Genomic DNA, 23,517 nt, shown 5'->3' with positions numbered 1-23,517 from the left:
CTGAGGTCAGCATTCCTGACAATTAGAGAAAAGGGGAAGATGTAAAAAAAAAAAAGTGATGAAAATGAGAGAGGAGGGTTGGGAGGGTGTTAATTTCTCACTTTCCTGCAGTTGTCTTTGTTCTCTTTTCCCCTCATTCTGTCTTTCTTCCCCTTCACCTTTTCCAACCCTTTGTTCCATTTTTGCTTTATTTGCAAGGTGAGTCCTAGTAGCTAGCAAAGATAAACAGTTGCATGCCTTTAGCAATGATATGCTCATGCTAATCAGTCAGAATAGCTTCAAGAGTAGCTTTGGTTACTCCAAACCAGCCTTTTGTGTCAGCAAAAAGCCTCGTTAAGTTAATCAAAGAGCGTTTGAAGTTGAGTAAAAGCTCCATAGGCTCGCTAACGCAAGCAACTATCACTTGGCAAAAGCTTGTTTGCTCAGTCACTCGAGCATCAGGAAATTTTGTGTGAAACACACCAAGTCCAGGTTAGAAAGCAGTAGCTGGTAACTTCAAGATTTCTTAGTTTTGTCGGTTTTTCTGGCAAAATGTGTGACTTGATTTGAAAGAGTTGATTTGTGTTTTTTAGTTTTACAGCAAAGAGATAGTTGAAATTAATTTGAAAAGGAAAAATAAGACAGAGCCAGAAGATGGTGGCTTGAGGGAAGATATTGAAAGGAGAACATATTTTAGAAATGAGAGAGACAGTCTGGGAGAAAATTAGTCACAGTTCTTCATATTGAGGGGATTAAAAACCAAGAGGGACAAAAAAAAATGAGAGGAGAAAATAAGATTCTGTGTTATTTTCAGAGAGTAAGAGCCTTAAAATCAATGTAGAAACTTTGAGGATTAATAACATGTCCTTTGGGAAAGCTGCGAAATGAAAAGAAAGAAAGAAAGGAGGGTGTCTGTGTTTGTAGATCAGGTGACCTCTCTGCCTCTTTTTCCTCTTAATTTGGCTATCAGTCATTTTTCTTTCATCTTCTCTCCACACCTGACTCATTCGTTTTCAAGATGCAGAACAAACAGGCTTTTTATTTTGTTCACGTTCAATTTTAAAATGAGTTTCAAACACACTGCTGAAGAAATAAAAAGTGAGGAATGGATCGAGCCCCACAGACAAATTAAGAGAAATAGTATACAGCTGATGAAGGATGAAAGATGCAGAGGACCATAAAGAAAAACAAACACATTGAAGACTGTGTCCCTACCCAGTTACTTGGAGGTCACTAGCCAGTGATAGTATTAGTATTGGATAAATGGGTCAGGTTGTGTCAGGAAGGGCATCTGATGTAAGACTGTGCGACAGGATTGGGAAATGAGTGACCCACTCAAAAAAAGGTTACCCCAAGGTTATCTCACATTAGTGACTACTTGTAGTGTTCTTATTCATACGCTTCAAAGCTGTTTCATATGAGGATAGACAAAGTAGGTTGTTAATCACCTTGCTTGACTTCCTCATAACACAATATGGCACTGAATATGAAATATGGTATCGAAATACCGACGTTTCGTACACAATGGTGTCTTCCAGCTTATTTTGACCAATCAGTTTGAACCTGAGTCTGACTCAGTGCAAGGAACTTGTCACAGGAGCTTTAGAGCATGGAGAGTGAAGGGAGTGGGTGTTGGATTTCAACCCTCACCTCCTAAGTATATTTAGACCCTGAGAGTGAAGGCAGCTTCAAATTTGGAGCTCATTTCAATTTCAGAACAGCCCGGCTAGCTCAGTCGGTAGAGCATGAGACTCTTAATCTCAGGGTCGTGGGTTCGAGCCCCACGTTGGGCGTGGGTTTTGTACTGTAGATGGTCTACTTGCCAGCTAAATCTTGTATGCTGGCATCGCTTAGTCAGAGATAAACCAGAATGAATGTGGAAGAATGGTGAATGCTGATTCCCCATAATGTCCACTATCATTGGAGCCAAAGAGATTCTGGTGATGTTATACAGAACACACTTTGAGACCTTAATGAAGACTGCAGTGGTTGTTGGTGCTACTCTTTAAAATGATTGTTGAAAGGAGCAGTCGCAGGAGTCATACATGATAGATTAAAACTCATACCTGCTTGTGCTTGTGCATGAAGTGAACCCCACGGAAGCCCACTTCTTCTAAGGGTGCCAAAGGAGAGACGTAAATCATCCTCAAGCACAGCACGCTGGACGAATGAACTGGGCTTCAGGGTTAAAATTTGCTTAAGGACTGTACACTTTGCCAGTGTAACTCAGTCCTGAGTGTAGTCCACCCCACCCCCTTTTCAGTCCAGCCTCAGCCTGGCTAGCTCAGTCGGTAGAGCATGAAACTCTTAATTTCAGGGTCGGGAGTTTGAGCCCCATGTTGGGTGTGGGTTTTATACAACAGACAGTTCGCTTCGTGGACAAGGTATTGTATGTTGTAATTGATTACTAAGAGAGAAACCAGATGGAGATCTGAAGAATGGTAAATGCCAAATCCACAAGCTCACAATAGCCATGTTTACATGGACCCAAATATTCCGCTTGTATTCGGTTTATTTGCTCAAACTGAAAGAATTTAACATTTGTATACACCTCATTCTGAAAGAAAAGTCCTAATCTGAATGGACATTTAATCAGTTTCACAGGGGTGGAATATTCCTTTCCCCAAACCGATTGAGGTTTCATGTATCCACTCAAATGGAAAGTTGTCAGGGTGTGTTCTTTCAGCGCATGCTCAGATATGACGTAAGACGCAACTAGAGATGTTCCTCAACTTTGAAAATGGCGGCGAGCCGTCAGCACTAGACTGCTGTGGAAAGTTTGTTTTTGATCCAAACTTTGAAAGAAATGAACATAATATCAAGACTGGACGGACGACAAAATCGCAATACGGAGTATTGCTATACCGTGATAAGCAAACTGTCGCCCTCCAGCTTTGATAAATTACGTGATGTTTATGTTTTTCTGTGCATGCCCCATTAACTATTCTGTTTGATTATAGCGGCGCATGTAGACCAGAGATTGGAGTATTCCTTTCCATGTATACTATTGTTTTCGGAAAAGTCATTTAGAAAGATTCCATTAAGACGAAAAACTCCTTATGTAACCATAGCTAATGTCCACTATCATTGGAGCCAATGAGATTCTGGTGATGTTGTACACAATGTACTTTAAATCCTTCATGAAGTCTCTAGAGTGTTTATTGGTCAAGTAGTAACTCGGACAAAGAATGGCAGACACAAGCTTAATTTTTAACCAACTCCCCAGTAAAACATGGAGAGGTAGTTCTTGAGTGTAGACCAATCCCCCAACCCCCCCAACCCTCTTGAGTGCTAATGCAGTGTCGAAATATGACTCCTTTTCAGTGTAGGCCGAGCCCGGCTAGCTCAGTCGGTAGAGCATGAGACTCTTAATCTCAGGGTCGTGGGTTCGAGCCCCACGTTGGGCGCTTTCCTTTAGCACTTTGAGAGATAAGTCCTGGAGCGTCCATGTACATTTAGTTGTACAAACAAACTCATCAGGCTGCTACAGTGTTGAGGTTTTCCTATAGACTGTTTCAAACATGGACGAAGCATCAGTGACGTCACCCATCTATTCCTGAAACTGTGAAATGAAGCCATATTTGCTATGACGCCGGCTGTGAGTTTTTCTTCGAGCAGCTACAGGGCGCCTGGCGGTCACGTGACCTAAGCTGGGCCTCTGATTGGAAAATCAAACGATCCTTATAACTTCTAAACCACAGAGATAGAAAAAGATTCACTCACCGTACAGTGTGTGCCAGTTGTGAAATCAGCATTTTAGACCCAAGCTGTTTTTTGAACCAGGCTGTAAATATGTTTTTTAATGCTGAAAAAGTCTGTTTTTATGGCTGGGTGTGTACGTAACTTCCAGTTTTTCTGCAGCCAGCCTCAAGCAGATTCTCAATGAACAGCAACTTTTAGCACTTCCGTACAGGCTACATTTTTACTAACCAGATGCTGCCCCATGGGTTTTCCTAATGATAGAGGAACTTTAAACAGTTACCAGACTAACTCTTGGATGTCGACAAATAAGAAACGCTTTCTTGGGTTGAAAAATAACTGACAGTCAATAATTTAATTGTTTACATTCCTTAAAAAGTTGTGGAGAGCAGAGGAAGAGATGCACAGACAAATAAACTCTTCAACTTTCAGTGTGTGTGTGTGTGCATGCATGAGTGTCTGTCTACAGGTGAAGTGGGGACCCTGTGTTCTGCGGTTTCCAGATGAACTGTTTACTTTCCATGTTTGTTTTAAATATATGGGTGTGTTTATTTTAAGGCTGTCTTGAGAAAACAAGGAAATGAATAATGTGAGTGCACGCCAGGGGACAGCGTCTTCAACTTGACTTATGTACACACACAAACACACACACACAGTTTCATAGGACCCCCGCACACACGCAGCAGAGCATAACTATCTCCTGCTCACACACAGACACTCAAAAAATGCCGTCTTTCATTTAGCTTTCAAACAAACACACGTGAAATTTGGCATCTGCATATTTCTTTCGGTTTCTGTCAAACACACACACACACACACACACACACACACACACACACACACACACACAAACACACACACACACACACACACACACACACACACACACACACACACACACACACACACAAACTCACACACCAAACTTCAGCCTGGCCGGCTTAAGCCCCTGTTCCTTGCAGGGCTCAGCGAGAGGCTAAGGGGATTTAGACTGTACAAGACTGACAGATTTAGACTGACTCCCACCCTTTGCCTCCCTCCCTCTCTGTCTCTCACACACACACACACACACACACACACACACACACACACACACACACACACACACACACTCCCTTGCTTTTTTGCAGTCCTACTGTAAAGCAATAAGTATAACATGTGAAAGAGACAGATTAGAAAGGGAGGCGAAGGACGAAGATGAAACCAGGAACAGATAAAAGAGGAGGAGAGGAGGGATAAGAAGACGGATGAGAGAAATAAAACAGTAGTTGAAAAAATGAGAGAGCAACAATCTGTGCGCTGTACATTGATGTGTGTGCGTGTGTTGAAGTTTGTGTGTGTGTGTCTGGTGTTACCTTTGTCTTTTATGGATCTCTGCCCAAGTGGCAAATTAGAAAGCCTGTTATTTCTCCTGCTGCAGTTAACAAGCTGCACAACAGGTGGCATGTCAGAGGTTGTATTTGTGTGTATACGTGTGTGTGTGTGGGTGTGTGTGTGTGTGTGTGTGTGTGCATGCCTGTGTGCAGGCTAACATTTGCAAAGTCTATGATGTCTTTATTGATCTCTTGAAAGACAAACAAACACATTTAAACTTCTGTTGTCGCTGCTCTGTGTTTTTGACTCCTTCTGACTTTCCCTCTTGTCTCACACACACACACACACACACACACACACACACACTCAGTCATGCTCAGCGTGTGTGTGAGTGAAAGGCAAAGCTCATGGCAGGCGTCCAGCACTCTCTTCTCCTCTTCCTCTCTGCAAATTAACTCCCGGAGGAATTTGAGGCTATGGTCACCCTCGTATCCGAGGCACGCACCCTCTCCTCGGTGGTGTCTGCTCGCACAGAGGTTTCATCTTTACTGCTGAGTCACATTACAAATCATTTTTGACCAGATTTGGTGGAATAAATCAAAGAGACTGCAGAATCAGACAAATGATTTTAGTTTAGGAGGGGAGATGGCAGTGGTGAAATACATTACCCTGTTTATATTGGGTTGTGACACCTTCCTGCTGATTCTATCATTGGGTTTTTATAAATATTGATCGTGCTTCCACTTCCAATTCATTTTAGTTTGTGCTCTCATTCCAACTTGTAAAACTTTTCTTTCTGTTACACAAACACCTCACTAAGACCTCGCCTCTCTACACACACAGCAGTTTCCCCACCATCTTCCACTATTTCTCTTTCCTTTTTGTCTATTTTACCTCCACTAAGATGGTTATGTTTTTGGGAGTTTGTCTGTTGAGTCGTCTGTGAACAGCATAACTCAAAAAGTAACAAACGGATCTTGATTACATTTTCAGGAAATGCTCAAAATGAGATAAGGAAGAAGTGACTAAATTTTGGAGGTGATCTGGATCACCATCTGGACCTAGGACGTTTTTAAAGGATTCTTTATCATTGTGAGATAGGGCCGTTTTCACCATATGTTTGTATAAGATCCACCATAAATGATTGGATTGCTTTGCAAAACAATACAAGACAAGGTCACCATAATTTCTGACAGATGTAAAAGTACGATCCAGATTCTGGTAATATTCTGGATACTAAGATCCTGAATATGAAACATGTACTGGGTCATCATAATTTTCAACACTGTCAGGTAACAAATTATCGACAAACCTGCAACTAACACCAAATTGTAGCAGACAGTCTGCTGAAAGGGAGTATAACATTAAAGTAGGACTAAAGTGTTGCGTCACATTCACATAATACTTGTCTGCTGAGCTAAAGCAGTCACATTAAGCCCTTCCCCCCTTTTTTAGAGGTGTTAATTGTAACAGTTAAGATTGACGATTATCACAATATGCAGACGACTCTTCGCTTAATGTGACTTGATCCAGGATTTTATCTCCTGGATTCTCCATCTGTATTGGGCAAATCAAATTCTTTTCCAGGATGTCAATTTAGTCAGAGTGAAGCGACAAGTACCCTTATCTTCAACAAGTCATTACAAAAGTAATGTAGATTCAGCAGTGGTCTCTTCTCAGCAAACCTTCAGTTGTAATAGGTGGTACACAGATGTGTGGGTTGAAAAAAATCGAATTATTTGTGTCTCTCTGTTTTCTTTCTCTAGACTCAAAACCGAATGAAGCTGATGGCAGACAACTATGATGACGACCACCTGAAGGTCTCCTCTCCAAACTCAGATCAGCCCAATAATCATAAGCCCTCCCCAGATCAGGTAAGGTCTTTACCCAGGGCGGTGCATCCTCACACGAGACAGACGCTAAACTCCAACTCAAAGATTTAAACTAATACAGTCACTCTTTGAAATACAATGAAATCCATCTTTCCCATTAAAATTAAGTCTTATTTTTTTTAGCTTATATCTCTCATGTTAGGATGTTACAATAAGGCTACTCTGAAGTCTAATTTCTATACCCGTTCGAATGTAAGAAGTTTAATTTACTGACTTCTCTGTTTTACTTTATTTTTCTTAAACTTGCTGCTTCGACAAACTAACTTCCTGCTTTCTCCAAACTCACGCTGCGATTGGATCGAACTAACCAATAGGACGATGAGGAGGGCATATGGGCCTAGCTAACCACATGCCTTCTTTCTCAGTCTCAGTCCGTCATTTTGTACAGAAGGGTGAGCGTCTCTTTTATCTGGATGTCAATCAAGCTTGGATGTGCCCATCGTTTGTCTTCCATCCTTCCTGTTGTCATTCCATTTCAGACTTCGTGATCTGATTGTTGTGACTCTGTCATTGCACGTCTTTTGTTGACTCTTTTTCAATCATGTGAACTCATTTCTTCATTCTTTCACTGCTCTTGAAACTCTCCATTTTCCATCAGAGGCTTTTTCTGAATAGGAATATTCAAATCCACTCTTGACTTCTGCGCTTCATCTTTTCAGCATCCCATCTTTTGATTTCAAGTCTTCTTCTTTTCCTGATGATCATTATTTCAAACCTTGAGTTTCTGAACTCCATTTTTCATTCTGCTTAATTGTGTTGTGTGGTATTTGAAATATCATGACCTCTTTTCTCTTTCCCTGTCTGGAATATAAATGCCCTTATTTTGCATTTTCACTCACACTGATCACAGCATTGAACGCATTGTGTCTTTGTCTGTATGGTTTATCTTCTCTAATGACATGGCTGAATCTACTCTATTTGTGGTCATTAGATAAATAATGACTTATTGCTTTGGGGTTTTACTCCATAAAAATTGATGAGTGGAAGGTTTCTGTGTGCATGTCTTTGTGGTGTTGTTTTATTTTTCTGTTCTACAATGGACACTTCCAGTATTTTTAAGCCCATGGATCAGTTGTTGCAGATAGAAAACAACCTTCACATGAAGTAAAAATCAAAGACTATTTTTTTCCATATACAGTGTACAGTAGGATGTTTTAATTGTTGACTCTTATATGCTGACCATTTAGTCTTTTCCCAATTTGGCTTTATGGGAATTTTTAGCCAGGCAAGATGATTTTACATCTGATTGAGGGCCCAATTTGTCATATTGGTGCTCAATTATTTGCCCAAATAATCCTCAAGTATGTGGAAACAAAACAACTATTCTACAGATTACGACCACATCAGACCCTCCTATTTCTAGTACTGTTAATGTTAAAGAAGCACACTGGGAAGCTCATGAGCTTCAAAAAACAAAACTTTTCCCAGAGTTGAGTGGTGTGTTAAAAAAGAAGAGCAGCTTTTGAAAATTTTTACTCAGGCCCCGTTTACACAACGTTTTATCTGAAAACGCTAAAATGCTGTGAAAAAAACTGCGTTTACACGTAAACACTGATGGACCGGAAACGCTGTAGTAAGCATGCCAGGCCTGTAGGTGGTGCTATAACTGTCTTGTCCAGAAGCTGCTTTTGAGAGAGTTGAGCCAGTCATTTGGTGTATTGGGGAATACTAAGTTAATAAGTTGAGCAAAAAATTCACGTTTTGTGGAAAGACAGTCAGCAGATTGAGCAGTACAAGCATGACCCAGTAGCTCACGACGATCGTAACAACGGTACTGTTGTCCTGTTGTATGCGTGCGCGTGAGGCAGAGTGTGATGTCAGTGTTTCCACTGAAAATGCAGGCTTGCTGTTTACACGGCAATGGTGTCGGAAGCGTTACAGAAAAATCCCACTCTGGAGGCCGTTTTCAAAAGTTTGTGTTTTAGGTTGGCTGAAACGCTGTTTCTGTGTAAACGCAACAAAACTTTTGCGTTTCACCCTAAAACCGTTGTCATGTAAACGGCCCCTCAGATTCTTTTCCTTGTGTTTTGTTTTTGTGTTTTTCCTGCAACTCACATCTGGGTGGCTGGCTGATGGCGTCAATTGTCAATCAAATAATTGCCACATTAAAATCACTCTGACTGTCCTTGTGTGTGCATTGTACCATGATTTTACAATTTGTTAAGCTCCAAAAGTTGTCTACTGTCTGACCAGTTTAAGTCTGGTTTATACGTCAGCATTAAATCGACAGCACACCCTACACCTGTAGCTCTACCTTGCCCCTGACACGCACCTCGTCCCAAGTGTAACACATCAAAACATGTTTTGTAGAATTAACACAGAAGTATAAACCAGGCTTCACTCCCATAATGTTGAGACCTTGGTGTTGGTGAATTGATCCACTGACACAGTGAAGGCAGCACCATGTGAGGCACACATGCTCTTTTAACACAGTTCAGTTCCTCCGTTGGGATTTCCCGTCGGGATGCCAGAGGCCTGAAGGTTCACTCAGGGATCTAAGTTTGACCCTGGTTATTAATTAGCGGTAACACTTCCCTGCTGAGAGAGGCAGGCCAGCCAGCACGCTCACTGCTGATACTCATTCTGTCTCCATGAGCAGCTACACACACACATGCAGAGTGGACACACGCCTCAGTGTGTCAGGCAGGTAATTCGCCACAGAGCATTGCATAAGAACACTGAGTGATTGTGTCTCTGTCAATAAGGGGGTCCTGAACGAAGGTTGGAGAATGAAATGCTTTGTAATAACTGAAGCAGAGATGCACGGGAGAGCACTCCGAACACACACAAGGCATTGTTAAGGACATTTCTACATTTTTTATTTTAATGGATTTCAGTGCTGCTGGATGGATCAGTGACCAAAGACAGGAGAGAGGTGTTAATGTGTGTTTCAGTGTCGTAGTTTAGTTTTCGCAGGGTTCCCTCGCATTTAAGAATGACTTTATGAATTATTGCTTAAAGCTTGTACTGCTCATATTGAAGCAAAAAATACCTGTACATATAAAACTCTGATGATTTGGGGGGGTATATTTGATTATTCTTAACTGGATAGGATATGAAAGTTACTTGGAAATTTAGAATTTGGAGACAAGCTCTTGGTACTAGAGATAGATGGGTTATCGGCCGGGCCGATTATCGGGGCCGATATTTGGTATTTTGAGGCATATCGGCATTAGCCTTTTTGTATATCCGACGGCCGATAAGAAACAAATTTAAAATTGTGTTGTTGCGGCTCTGATACAGCCGCTCCAATGTCTGCAGTCAATACTCAGTCCCCAGCACTGTCCCACCCACAGTACCATCTGATTGGTTACAAGCAGAGCCATGGCTTGGGAAACAGCCAATCAGCAGTGCAGTTATTAAAGTTATTGCAGTTACATAGAATTTTTTGAAAACTTTATTTACTGTAGAAAACTTTAGCTATTTATTTTTTTAAGTTTTCATTTAACTTTATAAAACATGTTGCTAAGCCTGGAGCTATTTAATAAACTCATGCTTAAAGGTATTTGAATGAAGTTAAGTGTTGGAATTTGTATTGTTCAAAATTTTGACACTGATATTTTCACTTTGACTGCAAATTGATATCGGCTTCAAATATCAGTTATCGGCCTCCTTGACTACAAATAATCGGTATTGGCCCAGAAAAATCCATATCGGTCTATCACTACTTGGTACGAGACTTGTTGAAATGGTGAGGTTGTCACATAAGGATCTTTGAACTGGTTTCATGACACGTTGGAAGGGCGAGTCTGCCTCCTCATGTTTCGCTTGAGTGTTGACCAATCAGATAATACAGGGTTACTGGAGTGGTGAGTCTTAAAGAGACAGCAGCATAGATTGAGTGTTCCAATCGGAAGCTGAAATAATGTTTATCTAAAAGACAAGTGTGAGGAAATAGGCAAACTTTTTAGCTTTGATACATGGAAAGCTTTAACAGGGGTATCAGAAGGACAGCACACAGCATATAAAAAGCACATAAACTCTCTTTAAAGGTCAAAAATGTTTAGCTTGGTTGTTTCGGTTATCACAATAGTGGGAATTGATTTTTTTTTCTCCTCATCTGTTTGGAGCTTCAGTGCGGAGCTTTTAGCATGCTTAGAATATTGCATCTCATGTGCAGTTTTGCTGATTTTGTTTAGTACATGTCTAAGTTGTGGTTTTTCAACCACAAATCTCCTCAGTCAAATTTAGTCGGGCTTTGTAATGAAAAATGGAAAATAAAAAGAATGTATTCCAGCAGTGTGCAGGTTATCACTTCTCCTGAAGCCGTCTCTAGCTTCAGTCATCAGAAATCATTAAATGCAGACATTTAATCTCAAGGATGGTGGTCTTGTTTCTTTTTGTAGGCAAAGAGAGGCCTCAGGATTCATTTCAGTCTATTTTGAGTTATTTAACAACCTGCTTTGACTAAAAACAATCACTCCCTTCAGTCAGATCAGTTTGCAGTAAAGTCAGAGTAGCGGCCATGATTTCTTCCTTTACATTAAAATCCTACATCTTCATTTAAGGCCATTCCTGTTCCGATGATTATTATGCTTATGTGCATGTTTGAGAGTCTCTGAGGGATCTGTAGAAAGAAAAAAATCCATGTTTTTCAGTATAATGTGACCACTGAAGAATGAGTGAGGCAAGCTGAATTTCTCTCATTGGATTTCTTTTATTGCACAGAAACGCTTTGGTTGGCAGGCGTCAGAGGTTAATAAAGAGGAAATAAACACACATACACAATGCTGTATAAAATAATGACTCTTCAGGGGGTTTTTCACAGTATAGTGTGTACAATGTGGGCTCATTAAACACATACACACTGCTTAAGTTATGTAAAATGATAAAAACACAGGCACGTATATACTGTGCACTTGAATAAAAACAGTCAATACAGAGACATCAAATGCTTTGAATAATCAGTATTTTCTGCATGTTTTTATAAGTGCTACAAAGACAGACTAATGTTTAAATACTTGTTTGTGTAAGTCATGTAATATTTCTTCAAAAGAAAAAACTTCACTGTGTTATTTCTCTTGAAATCCTCAGTTTATCGCCACCAATCTTTCCATTCAGTCAGCCTGTTTCTCATTTGTCTTGTGCTCGATCCCCCAAGCTCTGCTGCAGGTCTGGAAAGAGCGAGAGGTTTTTTTTTTTCTGACAGAAAAGTCCAGATTACACTGCGTATATGAACAGCTGCTGAACACATGTCGGTTATGTTTTTAAAGCGCGATCTTTATGAGATTTGTTCACATCTTGTCGTATAAATAAAACGCATAACAGACTTGGAGGTGTATCAAAACACACACACCACTGATGCTGTTGAAATGCAGAGTGCGTCGCTTCCCTGCAGCTTTGAACTCCATCATTTTCTCTTTCTTTATCCCTCTTTTCACCGGAGGGAAATGTCCAGTAATGTATTTTGTAATGGACTGTAAACTTCTGGCAGGTCCTTTCTGGAAAATGCTGTAACTGGTGCTATTTACAACTCCGATAACGACCATGTATGTTTGAGAGCGTGTGTGTGTTTATGTCTTTACGCACTCAAACATAGTGTATACACTGTGTTTGTGTGTGAAAATGAGCAGTTGTGAGCCAGGGTGGTGGTTTCACTGAGTGGAGAGGCTGTGGAAAAACACCTAAAATAACTCCCAGTTTGTGTGTGTGTGTGTGTGTGTGTGTGTGTGTGTGTGTGTGTGTGTGTGTGTGTGTGTGTGTGTGTGTGTGTGTGTGTGTGTGTGTGTGTGGTGTTTGTAGTAAATAAGGTGAAGACTCTGAATCACAAGTGACAGCTCCTTTGATTTACTGTCAGCTCCTATTGTTGCAGCGTTGCTGTTGGAGAGGAGCGTGCGATGAGATTTTTTTGTCCCACATAAAACACCCACATCTCAAGCTTTGATTTATTTGCCAGGATGCTCAAACACATGAAGTTATTGAATAATGAATGTTGCATAGAGGCAGAAAGGGTTTTTTTATATGTATATTGTGTTTTATTCATTATCAGTGTCCCCAAATCTGCCTGTCTGGAGTTTGTTTTTCACTGTTTTGACAGCACAGGCTGGATCAGATTTAGAAATGTGTCAAACCAGGTGTCTGGATGGGTAACGTCCTCCTGTTTGGGTTTTATTTTAATAAGTTCATTTAAATACAACACGCAGACAATGAGACAGAATAAAAATCGCTTGGTGCAAAATATTGTGGCATCCAAGCAGCAAAACACAACAAGGTGTAGCTGTATTCAAAAGAAGCGGTACGCCAAAAAGATCAAGAGTCCCTTAATGTGAACGTATTTTTCAACATTGCCAAACAGTTTGCAATCAGCTACTTATGGTTTGTATAACATGTTATCCAGCACATCAGTCTTCTTACATGCAGTTAATGTTCTCCGCAAACTCTTGTGTTATGTCAGCAACTGCAGACAAATCACAAATAAATCTTCATACTACACTAACATAAATTCTGTAACTTAATATTAAGTGCCTTTTTATTTCCAAGTCGTCCAACCCCACAGCCTGATCTAAATTGTACCATCCTCTAACCTATTGATGTGGTATAAGATTAAAGTGAAGTGGCGCAGTGTGAAAGCATAAAAGTTTACATTTATGGAAGATGGATGGTTGAATCAACTTTCTGATTTACCCACAAATCCAATTAATCTCAGACTAAACCAGTATATAGTTCTGTTTTGCTAGGTTATGTTAGACCACTTTATTTCATTCTACACTTTGTTATATAATCTACATTACGTCACACATGTTGTTTGGCTGCGTTATGTTATGTAGCATTGTTTAATTCTTCTTTAGTTTGAATTCTACTACATTACACTATACGAAGCTACATTACATTGTTGTTGTATATTAAGCTGTTTGATGTTATTTTTCACTAGACTTCACCATGATGTTAGAGGTGTGAAAAATATTGATACAGCAATATATACCCCGAGACTTTGACCTTTTATAAAATATCAAAATTTCAAGTGACAAACTTGACGCACTTGATGTTTCCAAGTTAAGTGTATGAAACACTGCATCTGGCTTTCATCATTTCAGACACAATCAAATAGAAAAGTTGTTTTAAATCAAATTGTTAACGGTGTAGAATATCGCAATACTTCACATTATTGTGATATCAAGATATTATTGTATTGTGATGGGTATCGTATCAATAGGTTCTTGCTAGTACTTACCTCTATGGTTAGTTTATGCTGTGTCATGTTATGTTGAGCTGTTTAAGCTTCATGAGCCTGTGACATTATATTACTATATATACATATATACATATATACATATATTATATGTATGTTGAGTTGCCTTATACCACATTTCTTTTAGTTAAATAATATGGTGTTACTTCATGTTACAAACCCATAACATTAAAAGCAATCACATTAGTTACACAACGTACATTAGCTAGACATGAGTGACCTACTTTATTTATCCTAAACCTAGAAACTGTAGTCTTTAAAAATAACCGGGCTGCTTTATATTAAGATTACTAAACTGCAGACATTTCACATTTACTGCTGAATGTCTCACAGTCCAAAAATTGGGCCTTCTTCTTCTTCTAAAATATTACTGACTTGAGCGCTTGGTCCTACATATTAGATCTCAAAGCTTGAAAAGAAAGTTAGTTTGTGTGACTCTGCTTTCTGTCTGAACTAAATCTCTGAATGTAAAGTCACAATTTAACAGGTGTTGTGGGGTTTTTTGCAGTTTCTGTATCTAAATGGTCAAAAAAGTCAGTTAAATAGTTGAATGAGCCTTGATGGAGCACAGTGAGAGGGACAAAATGATGTTAATGTGCTCATTGAATGGGTCCTACCATTGAAACATCTTAGTTTGTGTGTGTGTGTGTGTGTGTGTGTGTGTGTGTGTGTGTGTTTTTTTTGTGTATGTGTGTGTGTGTGTGTGTGTGTGTGTGTGTGTGTGCGTGCGTGCGTGCGTGTGTGTGTGTGTGTGTGCTGAGTGATGCTGAGCATAAAGCATGGGGTGAAGACAGACACCACTCTGATTGAATACACTTCACCCACACACACACTCTAACAGCCCTCTTAACATGCTTCCTCTGCACTTAAATCTCTCTTTTCCCAGAGGAGAACACTGTGTGTGTCTGTCTATCAGTGTGTGTTATCTGTCTGTGTGTGTATCTCTTGGGGGGTCTTGTCTTGTACCCCTGAAATGTGTTTTAAGCTCCTCATTCCCACGCTCACACGCACACAATCTGGGAATCAGATTTGTTCATTGCTCAGGTCTAATCATCTGAAAACTTCACAGTCTGGATCAATTCATGTTAGACTAACTGATCAGATTAACGGGGGTTGGAGTGATACGCTGCTGACAGTTGGCTTCGTTGAGTATGACAAGCATAAAATGGCAAAACTAAAGTTTTTAAGCTGTCAAGCTCACCGTGCAATGTGCCACATTTAACACAGGGTAACTGTTTTTAAGGAGCTCACTACATGTAAGTAAAAACAGGTGAACATGTCATTAGAGAGAATTATTTAAATGTCTAAAAATGCATCTAAGTATTTTCTAAGTATTTTGGCTTTTGACATTTGTTGCAGTCCTGGGGCTAAAAACAAGCTACTCACTGAAATATGCATTTTTATATCTTTTCATTCAATCCACCTCACCACTCACTATATTCCACTTTTACTCAAGTAATACCACCTTAAGGCATCATCAAGATGGCACAAAATATTGATTTCAAGATCATTCTCTTGATTTGGAACTGATTTTTTTCTGTAGTTGAAAAAAGTCCCATGATTCAACATTTGAGATCACGTCCATGGATTAATAATGGTCTTATCAGCCTGCTTACATGTTGGATTCAGAATCATTTTCCATCCATTAAAAGTCAAAACATTAATGTTTCTGCTTTGGCATCAACCTCATGACCTGATTGAGATCTTCTCCCCACCAAACTTTGTTTTTAAACTGCCATTAAACACAATTTTTTTTAATGTCGAGAATCTCCTCCATAATGTTTGTTGATTAAAAATGAAATAAACTGTGAAAAAAATTAACTCTTCATGAAACTTAGTTAAAGTAGTACAAAGATTTAAAGCAGGTAAATTGCGCTTTTATTTTAGGTTGTATACTGTCCCTCCGATGCCCCCTTATAAGCTTTTAGCGATTTAGAGCTCAAAGAGAAATCTCTATTTTTCTGTCTCCGGTGTTCAAGAAAACTTTTTTTAGCTGCTGTCTCTTTAAGGCTCCTTGCTCCACAAACCTCTCCCCTATGGCCTGCACCCTGGCTGCAGAGCTATGGGTAGACCTTGGTGTTTGAGGTCCACCCCTTTAACTTATCATGAGCTGGTAAGGGGACCCTTATGTGATATTGTCAACATTTCAGTGAGTCGCATGAAGACCATTTTAGAAAAAAAACATTCTGGAAAATTTACAGACAGATTAAGGGATTTTTTTACAGCACAAAAGTGGAGCTGTTTAAGACATTTAGTGTTGAAATTCACCATTGTTGGATGGTAAAGCAGAATACCTGCTTTAAAACGATTTTGCCACAGTGTCAACAGGTAGAGGTGCAATGAGATGGATGGACCTGAGGATGTATTTAATTGACCCTCTGGGATCAGGTTGTTCCTGGTGAAGCTTTGTTGAAAAGAAATAACACATGGTTGTTATGGGTACTGAAGTATTTAACACTATCACTGTATTGCAATAAGGTAGTGACTCACTTGTTTGGATGCTTTCAGACTTCATCTTTCTTCAGCTGTTGCTTTGTTACATGTTTCTATTTGTTTGTGCTCTGGTGCATGCATCATTTTTCCCTGGATCCATCAGTCATCATTGTTTTATTTTCTTATCAACAAAGTTAATCCGTCTTTTTTTCCTTTCCAGATTCTCTCTCCTCTCCTGGATCTCAATCAGAATCGCAGCAAACTGAAGCTGTACATCAGTCACCTGACCTCTCTGTGTCAGGAGCGAGACCCAATCATCCTGCAGGACTTTGCCCCGCCCCCTGCCTATCACCGCTCTGACTCCGCCTCCTGGCAAACGCAGCTGCACAGCATGACGCAGGAACAGGTGAGTGTGACGCGTAGAAATATAGGTGGAGAAAAGAAAGTGGCAACACTTGTCAGTTTTCAGTTCCAAGTCTGCGTGTTCGCTTCTCTCTTCATACATGAAGACGTCTGTCCGCTTGTGTTATTGTACCCCCTGTGTGTGTGTTTGTCTGCGGTGGTGTGGAGGTGTGTGAGCTGGAGTCGGGCACACACTGGTCCACTTGGCAGTTTTTTGGCGCTGCCTTTGACATTAATGAAAAAGATTTACTCCAACGGGTCACCTGACGACAAGCTCCTGGCTGCGAAACAAAATCTTTTTCAGACATTATACTTTACTGGGAGTAAACCCTGCTTGCAGCTTTTGGCAGCAGGATGAGGGTTAGTTCATATATGGAGCAAGAAGTGGAGAAAGAGTTTATTTATTTAAGTGTAGAGAGAGAGATGTCATCTGAAGGCGGGAGGAGAGCAAAGAAAAGGGAAATGAGGATAAAGAAAGAGAAGGTGAGGTTTAGAGAAAGATTAAGAAAGATTAGATAACGGCTCGCTTTGCTGCTGCTCCATCGTCATGGAAACCAGCCGTGTTTTCAGATGCTTTGTATAAACAGTGTTTCATTAAATTTGAATATTTTGTGGTAGTCTCTGGGCTCCTCACTGTCTTAAAGGCCATATTGGAAACATATCAGGCGCTATACGGTCACTACATGTGGTATACATTGAAAACTGTAACTCTAGACACACTCACACACTCACACACTCACAGGGCAATGAGACAGAGTGTGTGGTTAGGGTACAGCAGGACTAGTTTCCTACAGTCCTCATGAAAGCCCTATTGTAGGTCTTAATGCACGGAAATATCTCTGTTAAGCATGAGTGCTTTAGATAGCATGGCATGGTGTCACGTTGAATAAACTTTCGATACACTGAGTTAGTTTGGCATTAAATCACTGTGTACATTAAAAGCACAGAGATCAGTCATGCCAAATTCATACAGACAATTACTACATGCATTTTTAACTTTAAAAACATCTCCTGAGGCACCCAGTGTGTATTTTTAGAAAGATATTGAACTCTGAGTTATATTCTGACTTCATAATGTGCTACATTGGCTTTTATATCACAAAAAAATGCCCTTAGACAACCAACATGCCAACCACTCAGTGATTACTTTCTGCCTTTTTTGAGATTAACTCTTTTAAGCTGTTAAAAATCCTTAAAATTAAACTCTGCTTAGGGCTAAATCCAAACCAAAATTCAAGCTCTAAGACTGTTCTCACCAATATACTACAAATAACCTGTAGTTCACATTCGCCCTGAACATTTGATAACTTGTGACTTATAGGTAAAGTCCCGTTTCTGGATAGCTCATCTTATTTAATGTAAGCAGAGTCCAATAATACAGTTCTCCTACCCTGGGTCCTAAAACACATTCTGTGCTCTCCTGCATTAAAATTCACATACTTAATAGCTTAAGAGATTATAATCACAACAAAAACGTAAACAAAGATTGTTTCAAATGTGTCTTTGCAGTTGTTGGCTCATACTGATGTCGAAAAGCCTGCTGTGCGTTGCCACAAAACTTAAGGTATCATGACATAGACTAGGAAAACTGTCGTTTTTAGTTCTTACTTCCTGTTTAGATTTACTCATCGTGCCTCATGCTTAGGGTTTGGTGTTTCTGTGTTTGTGACATTTTCTTACATATTTAAGTGTATTTGGTGGTAGTTCTGTGAACCAGTTTGTGTCCATTTTTAGAGGAGGTGGATTTTGTTTTGTACATTTAGGTCTTAGTGAGCTAACATGAGTGTCTGAACAATCCCATGAGACAGAATATGAGATACCAATTTGATATTTAATTCATATAAAGTCATTACATTATATAGCATTACACCTTTTAGCAGAGCACAGTGCAGTCTCTAAAGATTCCATATGGAAATGTAGAATCGTCCATGGTGTACTTGATGTTATCTATAATATATAATAGGTATGAACACTCCAGCAGATTTTATTGTGTGCAGAGCCAACAGTCCCTCCAGAGAGCTGTGGTAACAGCCTGGCCCCCATGGGAGCAACCTGACAACCTACTTATAGTAACATGTGCAGTTAACAGTCATATCTAGACCAGATCGTATAATATTTGTCTATGGTTAGCGCTGTTGTATTACAACAAAAAGGTCCCTGGTTTGATTTCCTGGTATTTTTAATGTGAGGAGTTGCATGTTTGGGTTCTCTCCAGATACTGCAGCTTCTTCTCCCCCAGTTCATAATCATGCTCATCAGGCTAATAGGTCATTCTACACAGCCATTAACGATGAGAGTGTTAGCACTGTGATAGGCTGGGCGCCCCATCTGGGATGTACCCTAGAACCTGCACCCAAATGATAGCTGGGTAGGCTCCAGCCCCCTGAGACCATATGGAAAAGTGGTCAATTTAATGGATTGAATTTGTTTCTTTCTGAGGGTCTTATAAGTAAAGGTAGCTTCTGCGTAACTAAGTATGTACAGTGAAACTGAGACCCACTAGAATTGGATAGACTTGTGGTGTAAGCATCATTAAAAGGCATTAACTTTGCAGGCATATCTAAAAGGGTAAATTTTATTTTACTTTTAATCTAAACTCACAGCCACATCTTGAGTTGTTAAATGAGCTGTGAAGGTATCAGCTCACAGGAATGTAAAGTTTGACTGAAGGTTGTTTGTTGCTAACTGCTACCTGCACCAAAGAAATCCAGGAGTTAACGTGGGGAAATGTTTTTGCTGAAATCTGTACTAAGTCAATTTTGAAGTGCTCAAATGAGGAAAAGGCGAGCAGCTCTTGCAGTTGGAGCCATAAAAATGCTCCTTCAGTATTTATAAGTCATTGTGTGGAACAGCCCAGTCCTTTTTAAACGTGTTAAATTATTTTGAAGATCACAAGAAATACGACCAGAAAGAGCTCTTTAAGGGACTGCTTTGGTTAAAGTTGGTGGAGTAAAAAAAAAAACAGTTAATTACACTTTCACTCCACAATTACAAACTCACAAAGCATCAAGGACGCTTCTTTTATTGCAAGGTTTTGGTGAAAGCTATTCATTCCTTTCATTTTTGTGCTCTGCAGCACATTTTCTTCTATTTTTGACTTCACTTTCAGCATTCTCTGACATTTGTTCCTTCTTTTTGTGTAGACTGATCTTCACCCTCAGAGTTCCTTTGAATGTCTTTAAAAACACCGTCAACTTTTCTTTTATTACTTGCTTCATGTCAGTGTTGGAGTAAGGGCAAGGGAGTTTTAAATTCAAGGAGTTATTTTCACTTTTTCCTCTCTGTTTTTAGTGAGATGTTTCCCTTAACAACATCACGGTTTGAATCTTTGGCCTCTCCTTGCCTCCGCGTCCAAACCCACTGGTACCCGGGCTGTGCCACTTGGCGCCACAAGTCTGCGTTAGACCCCGACTCTGCCTACACACAATCGCCAGACACACACTGCCCGTCTTTCATTCAGGCCCGTGTTTCTCGTTTTCCTTCATCATGTGTCACCATCACCCTGGCTGACCCTCTTAATGCGCACACACACACACGCTCACACACAGACTCCCTCCAGACGGCCATGTTCCAGTGTGCCAGCCTCGCTCTTCTGTCTTGTGGTGAGTGTGTGTGTGTTTTACAAGCCTCTCCCTGGCTCTGTTAAAATGCTGGGCACTCTGTAAAGCCATTAGGATTGTACTAAAATAGCATGTAAAACACACATGGTCAGACACACAAACACACAGAGAGAAACCGAAGGATGTCACGCCCACACATGCATTAACATGAAGGTACAACAATCATGAAAGACGTCTGGAGTCAGCTTCTGTGACAGGATTTAACATTTTACCAATGCTGCTCTGCTAAACTGGAGCCAAAAAAGAAGTCTGGCCTGATGTTGAAGGAAAAGGGTGGTGGGTGAAAACAAGCCAGACTTCAGGATTTATCAACTGGGCAACTCCCAGTTCAGATAACTGGTCGCATTAAGCGCAGAAACCATCAAGGAGTCCCTTTATGGCTTTGCAAGACTAAATCCTGAAGTAAACCAGCCCTGCTTCTGTACACGAAAACTGTAGACTGCACATGAAATAAGAAAATGTGCAAATTAAAAATATCCCAAAAGAAACACACGTGATGCATTTGTAAAGATAACGATTGTTTGTAAATGATCTTTATCTGAGTCTAAATATGGCCTCATACTTTTGCTTCTAACTCCCAACTGAGGTAATTTTAAAGGTAGGGTCTGCAGGATTTTCCTTACTAATAAAAAACTTCAAGATCAACAAAAAAAGTGCAAAGACAACATCAAATGTTGAAAGGAAAATGTTGCTCATTTTGAATTAAAGGTGCCATAGGCAGGATTTAGCAAGTCAATGCTAACTTTTTTGTGTTTTCTTTGGATTAAATGTTAGAGTATCCATTGATAACCATTTATCTCCATCTGTCTCTGTTATGAGCTGACAAGGATTCTCGACCGCTCCAGGTATCTTTGACCAATGAGAAGAGCCCCTGAGGCTCTATCCTGATTGGTTGAGGGGCGGCGCTTTGTCCTTCATCGCAATTGGTTGTAAAGCTCTTCTTTCTTGTGAACTCGCATGAGGAAGTCCTGGCTTGCATATTTACCTGCCTTGTCGGACTTCCAACCCCCAAAACACAAAGGATTTAAACGAGGACAGCACGAAGAAGAAGAGGAAGAAGAAGAAGAGCAAAAAGAAGATAAATAAACTCGAACAATGGCGGACAGCGATCATCCAGCAGACAGCGGCAAGGTTCTTGTGGGAGGGGCTAAACTTGTGTAAAGGCATGATGTCAGAGAACACAGGACGGAAGGGGCTGTGCTGGTTTTCTAATCGTCATCTTACATGGGTGATATTGCCATCTTACCTGGGTAATCCTGCCCACAGTACCTTTAAATCCTAGCACCATGTTTACCACTGCGTTTCATCGCAACACTCATTTTACAAATGAGTTTGATTCTGAAGTTTTAAAGTTTAACATTTTTCCAATTACGCCTGGCATGGGATTTAGGCTACACAACAGTCTCTAGGCTCTTTTATTGTGTGACTTCATTGTTGACAAATTAGACTCTCTTGCAAATTCAGTACCTGGACCATTCTACTACTGAGCCATGCTGTTGTTATACCTGCAGAATGTGGTTCAGCATCTTCTTCTTGCTGGATTATGTAAAATCTCCCCAGAAAACTCTGTTGTTTGGATGGCAGAATATAATGCTCCAAAACCGGTATATGTCATTCAGTGTTGTAATTGTCCTCCCAGCTAAACTAGCCATTCAAAGGATGTGGCGTCCATGGTTTCCAAACAGACTACCACATTGATTTATATGACCAATTCTGCTTAGGCCATCTTACATGAGCTTAGCAGTTTGAATAAATATCTCTGCAGATATTTTCATGTTGACATATTCGTCAAAATGATGAATGCACAAAACTCTCCAACCGACTGGTGAAGGAATACTGTAATTGTATGAGCTTTTTTACTTAGGTTGTTTTTAGTTTATGTTTTTGGTTACGTACACAATCACAACAGGGGGCACTTTAGGTAAACTTCTCATCACGGTTGGAACGTGCAAACTAAGTAACTGTCTTCATATGTGTGTTTCCTGCAGATAATTAAATGGAAGAAATAAAGCTTCCCTAACTTTGGATTGGACATTGGTTTCTTTAAGAAGCATGTCAAAAACACTTTACTCCAGTGCGCAGACAGTGACTAAAGTCCAGCCAGAATAGTCGCTACAGTAATAATAGAACTTTCTGGTAGCCTTTACATGTTTGTGTCTGACCAGAACTGAAGCAGTTTGGGAGCTCTTTGAAAAGGTAAATTCTCAAACGATAGAGTTTCTGCAGATATTATTTTTTGGTCATTGGTTCCTGTATTTCTTCCCATGTCTCTTTTTAACCTCGGCCGAACTTCAAAAGTAACACCGACTCCAAATGTGAGGTTTTACTAAAAGACCTGGTTTCTGTGCCATACTCATAATAATAACCTCTATGGCTCAATGACGTCCCTAATGAGTACTGAAGAGAACTGGCATCATACAACACATACACACAGGAAGTCTCACCCCTGCTGGCCTTAAGTGTGAAATTATAATAATAGACATGTGCGTTTGTCTCTCTGTATATGTTTCATTATATAAAAGACAAGCCATAAAGGTTTGTTCTACACATTTTTGTGTGTACAGTTGTGTGTGTGTTTGGTTATCTAAAAAAAAGTATGAAGTGTTATTGGCCGAGCCGGACATTATATCGCTGCTCTTATGAATCCAGTATGAATTTTCAGCTCATGACCCTCTATCTGTTCAATCCAAAACGGCTCCTAGTGAGTGACTGCCATGGTTTGTGAGCCAACTCAAACTGGAGAACCCTCAGAGAAAACAGACTGCACATATTTACAACTCTTCAGGTCGCTTTAATGAAGGAAAATACGGCACAGTTTCAGTCTTCAGATGTCATTGTTTTTACTCGATGATCACCAAACACGGGGTTTCTCCTTGGCTCACCATTTAAACATTACTAAGGTGATAAAACGGGTTTCCAGGGCCTGTGTTCAGACATCTAAAGGGAGTAAAATTACTCTTTAGCAAACTTTCACTGGAGGAAAACAACA

At 40.1% G+C, this 23,517-nt stretch overlaps 1 protein-coding gene and 2 non-coding genes across 11 annotated transcripts in view; all 3 read left to right on the top strand.

The window, feature by feature from the left end:
• The window catches only part of LOC141810375 (ELKS/Rab6-interacting/CAST family member 1-like), a 181,759-nt gene that overhangs the window by 141,802 nt on the left and 16,440 nt on the right, over positions 1-23,517 (top strand). For 6 of the 9 annotated variants that reach the window (XM_074697846.1, XM_074697845.1, XM_074697842.1 and 3 more), the window contains 2 exons: positions 6,759-6,866; positions 16,727-16,912. In XM_074697846.1, coding sequence (XP_074553947.1) covers positions 6,759-6,866; positions 16,727-16,912 — 294 coding nt within the window. Of the gene's footprint in view, positions 1-6,758; positions 6,867-7,198; positions 7,277-16,726; positions 16,913-23,517 lie in introns of those variants that run through there. The other 3 variants (XR_012600089.1, XR_012600088.1, XR_012600087.1) reach the window with 1 other exon arrangement.
• Positions 1,700-1,772, top strand: trnak-cuu (transfer RNA lysine (anticodon CUU)). Its single transcript has one exon. It is a non-coding gene; the product is annotated as a tRNA-Lys (tRNA).
• On the top strand, positions 3,314-3,386 carry trnak-cuu (transfer RNA lysine (anticodon CUU)). Its single transcript has one exon. It is a non-coding gene; the product is annotated as a tRNA-Lys (tRNA).

Source organism: Halichoeres trimaculatus, unplaced genomic scaffold, assembly GCF_033239565.1.
Source record: "Halichoeres trimaculatus isolate MK-OKI-2021-1 unplaced genomic scaffold, fHalTri1.1 fHalTri1_scaffold_21, whole genome shotgun sequence".
Taxonomy (NCBI): Eukaryota; Metazoa; Chordata; class Actinopteri; order Labriformes; family Labridae; genus Halichoeres; species Halichoeres trimaculatus.
The sequence above is the reverse complement of the archived record's forward strand: the minus strand, read 5'-3'. Positions and strand labels throughout refer to the sequence as shown.